The following is a 6,006-nucleotide window of genomic DNA, read 5'->3' on the forward strand; positions in this document are numbered from 1 at the left end:
ATTCTTATGCAAGGGGTGAATTAACTTAAAAATGCTGATATTTTTGTCTTTGAGCATCTGAATTAGTGGGTCAGCTCACACCTCAGAGCTATTATTTCATGTTCTCTGAAGACTTAGATATCTCTGCAGAGCATACTGTTAGTTCTAATTTTGAAGCTTTGTTTGCAAACATGGCTCCTAACTACTGCTGGTTTTAGAAAAAGGAATGTTGAAAATAGGAAAAAATTCAAGAGCAATGTCAGTATATTGCACAGACACAGGGGAGTCTGATCTCATCCTTGCTTCTGTGGACTTTGCATTTCATCAGGTGTGTGCCATCCGTGCCCAGAGATAAACAAGTCGTACTCGCTATAAGTACTTGAGAGTCCACTTCATTTAAAAGTGGAAATACCCTGCCAGCTCCATCAAAAGTTCATGAGATGTTTTGTCTGCATAGTTTTCTGTGTCAAATTCTTGTCTTGCTGGAGTAGCTTAGCTAGAGCATAGAGGACTTTTAAAAACAGATGCATTAGCTAGGGAATACTTAGTTAAATGTTTGAGACAGTCAGCTACATTGACAGAAATCCCCTGGTCTTTGGGGTAATTGCTCTTGAGAGTAATGTTTTATTCTGTGTTTGGAATAGATGGGAGTTTGGACTTCTGGAAAGGTCACTTTGGTTGCAGTAGAAAACTTTTGTAGGAGCACAGCACTGCAGCAAGCTGAAAAGTGTGTGGTGTGCAGCATTGCTGTTGTTTTGGGTAAGTGCCTGTGTGCACACCCTCTACCTTCACCAAATGGAAGTCAGCTTATTTCACTTGCTCTGAGTACTAATGTAGTCTGCATTGGCAGCCTGATGAAAGAATGTGTGTGGGAGTCAGCAGGCAGTAGAAACGGGCTGTATGTGAATCTGTGCTGTAGCTCAGCTCAAGGCAAATGGCACAGCAAGCTTTGCTCTGAACTAGTCAGCCAAAGTCACCTTCAAAACCTGAGAGAGGGAAAGGGGAGGACAGTCCCCAAAGCAAAAGTATTTGTTGGCTGCTTGAATGGTGAGGCTCACTTCTGGCTGTTGGTGGGCTGGGAATTTCCAATGTTTCTGTATCTCTGTGTTTGTGATCGGAAGGCTCATGCCTTGCTGATTCCTGCTGTAGCATCAGCCCTTGCCTGTTTTGTGAGCAAACAGATGTCTCAACTGGAAATTCAGCCATGGCATATGGTAATTTAGGGACAGGGAAGAGCAAGGGGTGCTGTGGTGAAACACGTGTTTGTAATGCTGAGGAGCATTGGCTGGCTGGGAGTCCTTGCTGTTTTGCTGTTCCAGTGCTTCTGTACTGGACTGGTTTATAGTAAGTGATCTATCAAGAGCACGGTACCTGCTGTTTCAGGACTTGTGTAGATAGGACTGTCTGGCATGTCTCTAGATCAGGTTGCAAATCTTGGCTTTCTTAGGCTTCCTCTCTGGCCTGGCCAGATGGTTGGTAATGAAGTGCTTACGACTATGCCCTCAGAAGGAAGTGATGACTGAATCCAAAACCATGCTTCTCAAACCTTCCACTTAGTTCTGCTCATGATTAATCCTTCAATATCCCTTGGCATGCATGTTTTTCACACTGGGGTTTCCAGTTTAATAGCTGCCTCTGTCCTCAGTCTTTGTACTGGTCAGCCAAGTTCCTAGTTCATGCGTCAACCACATCCTAATTCATACAGCAAGTGCATCCTGAATAGGACTTCTCTGCTAGAGTTGTGGATCAGGCTCTGTCCAGGGGATATTCTTGCTCACTTCTCTAAGGCTGTGCTGTAGATTCTCATGTGGTTACAGGTGTCTCTGTGGTCCCATGGATGCTCTAATCAAGGGGCTATGTGTAGTGGATATAGCAGCTTTACTACATTCCTAGCAGAAAGGGACTTACTCTGCTGGTGAGAGTTAAATTTGACCTTAATGTCCATAATATTTCTACAGCAGGGCAGTATGTCAGCACACTTATTTGGGGATGAAATTAGCTGTGTCCTGTGGTGGGGGACACTGGTAGTGCTTGATGCAAGTACCATGACAAAAGGGAATAAGCTGTCCCTGACTGACTGCATGACATCTCTACAGTGGCATGGTGTGGAGTGTGCTGAATACCTTAGCTCTCATGCTGGATACGTGCTCATACAATCATTTAGGTTGGAGAACACCTCTAAGATCATCAAGTCCAACCTTTGACCAAACACCACTATGTAACTAAACTATAGCATTAAGTGCCATGTCCAGTCATTTCTTGAACAGTTCCAGGAATTGTGACTCCACCACTTCTCTGGGCAGTTAAAATGAGTAACCACCCTCTCAGTGAAAAAATTCTTCCTAATGTCCAACCTGAACCTCCCCTGGTGCAGCTTGAGGCCATTTCCTCTTATCCTGTTGCTGGGTAACTGGGAGAAGAGATTGACTGCTACCTGGCTATAACCTCCCTCCAGGTAGTTGTAGAAAGTGATAAGATCTCCCCCGGGCCTCCTCTTCTCCAGACTAAACAACCCCAGCTCCTTCAGCTGCTCTTCCTATATGACGTGTGCTCCAGAGCCTTCACTACATCCATTGCCCTTCTCTCTCAATGTCCTTCTTGTAGTGAGGGGCCCAAAAACGGGCACAGGGTTTGAGGTGCGGCCTCACCAGTGCCGAGTACAGGGAGTCAATCACTGCCCTGGTCCTGCTGGCCACACTAGTGCTGATCCAGGCCAGGATGCCATTGGCCTCCTTGGCCACCTGGACACACACTGGATCATGTTCAGCTGCTGTCAGCCAGCACCCCCAGGTTCTTTTCTGCTGAGCAGCTTTCCAGCCCCCTTCCCCCAGCCTGTAGTGCTGCATGGGGCTGTTGTGACCCAAGTGCAGGACCTGGCACTTTGCCTTGTTGAACCTCATGGAATCTGCCTTTGCCCATGATCCAGCCTGTCCAGATCCCTCCTGAGACCCTTTCTACCCTCCAGCAGATCAACACTCCCAACCAACCTACTGTCATCTGCAAACTTACTGAAGGTGCACTTGATCCCCTCATCCAAATCATCGGTAAAGATATTAAACTCCACAGCCCCAAGTGTTTTTGTTTTCCTAGTCAGTGTGGCATTTTGGTTTTTATTGTGTTTTAACTCCTCCCTTCATCTAGCCTTCTTGACATTCATGCTCATTTCCTTGGTGCCAGGAGAGCTCATGGCTTCCTCCTCAAATCAGCACTGTGATAGCTTCACAGAGGTGGGAGTGAGATTTATTTCTTTAATAAGAATCAGCAAGATCCCACTGTGGAATGTTTCTAGCAGTTTATTATTACAGATTGTTCTCCCCAAATGCTCTGGGTAGGGTTTGTAGCAAAAGGAGGATGTTAGGAAACCAAACTGGGATGAACTTCTCTGTCATGGTGATTTAATGTCCTACATGAACAATTCTTTTGTGAGGTTTTCTTCTCCTAAAGTAATCTTGAGCAACCAAGATATCTGACGATGGTTCTCTGAGTTCATTACAGCCTGACTATAAAGGGAAGGCTCAGAGATAACAGTAGACAAAGACTGTAGGTCTTGAGATGTTTTTTTGTATTCCTCGAAAGATACCAGTCAAGGGGAGCAGGAGCCTACACACTTGATCACAGCTGATGTGGAAGACCATGTTCTGTAGCTGCTGTCTGCTGTTGGCCAGCTTCTTATGTCCTCCCTAGACTGACACTGGGGATGTTGCTGTCATGTCATCTGCAACAGGTGAAGTAGGAAAAGCCATGGGGTTCTTTAACACCATGGTGACGGTGTTTGGTTTATTGCAGTGCAAACTGAGATTTCTCTTCCTGTCCCCATGGGACTGGCAGGATTGTCTCTACAGCTGTGGTAAAGCATCCTGCCTCTTTGACTACCACCCTTTACCCTGTCTTTATGGCTAGATAAGAGCTGCTTTTCCAAGGCTTGGACACACAAGTCTGTGAGGGATACCTGTGGAAGTGGCCAGGATTTTCTTGACAGAATTTGGTGCCTTTGTTTGTCACTTAACTAAGTGGAAAGTTACGGAAATAAAATACTGGCCTCCCTCTGGAATAAAATCTATCTTCTGTCCCAGCACATGGACCCTGTGTGATGCAACTACTCAGCATGCTTTATTTTCTGTTGTAGTTTGCTTTGTGTACCAGAGTTGTTTCTTCTTTCTTTTGCAGGTGAAGGGCCAGAATATGGGGCCAGCGGGGAGGATGCCCTGAGTAGGATTCAAAGGCTGATGGCAGAAGGTGGCATGACAGCCGTGGTTCAGCGGGAGCAGAGCACCACCATGGCGTCCATGGGTGGCTTTGGCAACAACATCATTGTGAGCCACCGGATCCACCGCAGCTCTCAGACTGGCGCAGAGCCCACTGGAGCTGAGGGCACGTCAGCACAGCAGTCCACCTCTCAGCAGCTGGGCACAGAGCTGGAGGGACGGATGCTGTCCGAGTCTGTGCAGCTGCCAGAGCACAGCCTGAGCCCGCGGACAGCCCCTAGCGGGAGTGAAGGACAAAGCGCTGGTGACCTGGACCTGCCAGAGCAGGCCCAGTCCTCCATGGACACTGAGGGACCAATTGAATACAGTGACCTAACTAATAATAACCATCTTCCTGACAGTACCAACTTCTATAGTAATGACAGCACCAGTGGGGAGTCGCGGAACAGGTAGAGATTGAGTTGTGTGTTGGTGCTACCCTTGTACTGCTCAGCAGAGACCTGTACCTCACAGCTGGCCAGGAGCTGGAAGAGTAGGGATGGGTGGCTCTAACAGGATGCTGATAGTTCAGAGGGCTTCTCTATCCTGGCTGATGGGGGAAGGGATAAGAATTGCAAGGGAAGCCATGGGGAAGAAAGCATACTTCCAACATTCCCACTGCTGAAGACTTACCAGGAATACAAACCATACTTGCTGCATATCAGCCAAATTTTGAAACCCCATGGCATCCCATGAGCTAAGCCCTGTTAACTTGGTGTGTCATCCTTTGTAAAGCCTTTTTCCTTTCCTGTTTCCTGCCCTTTTATACCCATGGAGCTGATCGGTAGAGTGAAGAAAGGAAAGGGGGCCTGCAGCATCCTTCTGGAGACAGGCAGTACTGGGCAAACCCAGGCGTGATGCTCCGGTTCTGTTGCTGGAGTGGAGGAGTCTTCCAGGCCACAGTCCCTCTCCATAGCACAGCACTGCTCCCCCCCCCCCCCCCCCCCCCCCCAGAGTGTGGTGTTCTGAGACCAGTCCTGCCTAGGCTGTGGTCTTTTCTGGGAAGAACTGGGCTTTGTTACAAGATGCATGGCTCAGGATATGCTCACGGGTGGGGATCTTTCCTTTTAAGAGTTAGTTTAGGACTTGGCAGGAACCGAAGCAGAGATGCCATATAGATAGGTAGAGGGACAAGGGCTACTGCTCTCTAGTCAGGATGCAGTTCACACAAGGATGTTCTAAGCTGTGCCAATATTAACATGAATGAGCCACCCCAGTGGTTTCATGGTGCCAGGACTGAGCTGCACCTCCTTGGCAAGGGGCAGGAAATCTCTTTCAGCTCCAGGCCAGGGTGTGAGGTATGGGTCTGTGATGTAAAGTGTTGCATGTGAAATCTTGACCTTGTACATGTAGTTTCTAGTGGAGAAGTCAAGGCTCTGATACTTTGTTTTTAGTCTCAAATGTGATTTTCCTTTTCGTTTGTAACTCTCCATCCCTAGCAGGCTTGTGGAGGAAGTACGGGGAGAGTGCGAGTGCTAACGAGGGAAACACCAAAGATCAATGTCATTAAAATATGACAAACCCTTGCTTGACCTCCTGTCTTCGTTTGTGTGACAGTTGTCTCTGTGTTTGGCCTTGGGGATAGATACATCCATCTCAGAAGCTCAAGGCAGCTTACAAATGTCAAGTGATGACCACCCCTTTCCCAGGAGGAAAGCAGACTCAACCTGTGAATTGAAAGCCCAAAACTGGGAAACAGGGAGGTGCATTTGGGAGTCTTGCTTGCAAATTGCATTTTAACCAGTCTGGAGATGAGCAGGCACTTCTGCATTTCCCATCATTC

The 6,006-nt window shown here is 47.6% G+C and overlaps 1 protein-coding gene across 4 annotated transcripts in view; it reads left to right on the top strand.

Moving 5' to 3' along the window:
* AMBRA1 (autophagy and beclin 1 regulator 1) overlaps positions 1 to 5,749 on the top strand; it is a 131,462-nt gene extending 125,713 nt beyond the window's left edge. For all 4 annotated transcript variants that reach the window (XM_069017313.1, XM_069017315.1, XM_069017317.1 and 1 more), the window contains one exon: positions 4,147 to 5,749. In XM_069017313.1, the coding sequence (XP_068873414.1) occupies positions 4,147 to 4,637 (491 nt within the window). In that variant the 3' untranslated portion in view covers positions 4,638 to 5,749. The remainder of the gene's footprint in view (positions 1 to 4,146) is intronic.
* The last annotated feature ends 257 nt before the right edge of the window (positions 5,750 to 6,006 follow it).

Source organism: Aphelocoma coerulescens, chromosome 5 (assembly GCF_041296385.1).
Source record: "Aphelocoma coerulescens isolate FSJ_1873_10779 chromosome 5, UR_Acoe_1.0, whole genome shotgun sequence".
In the NCBI taxonomy this organism is placed as follows: Eukaryota; Metazoa; Chordata; class Aves; order Passeriformes; family Corvidae; genus Aphelocoma; species Aphelocoma coerulescens.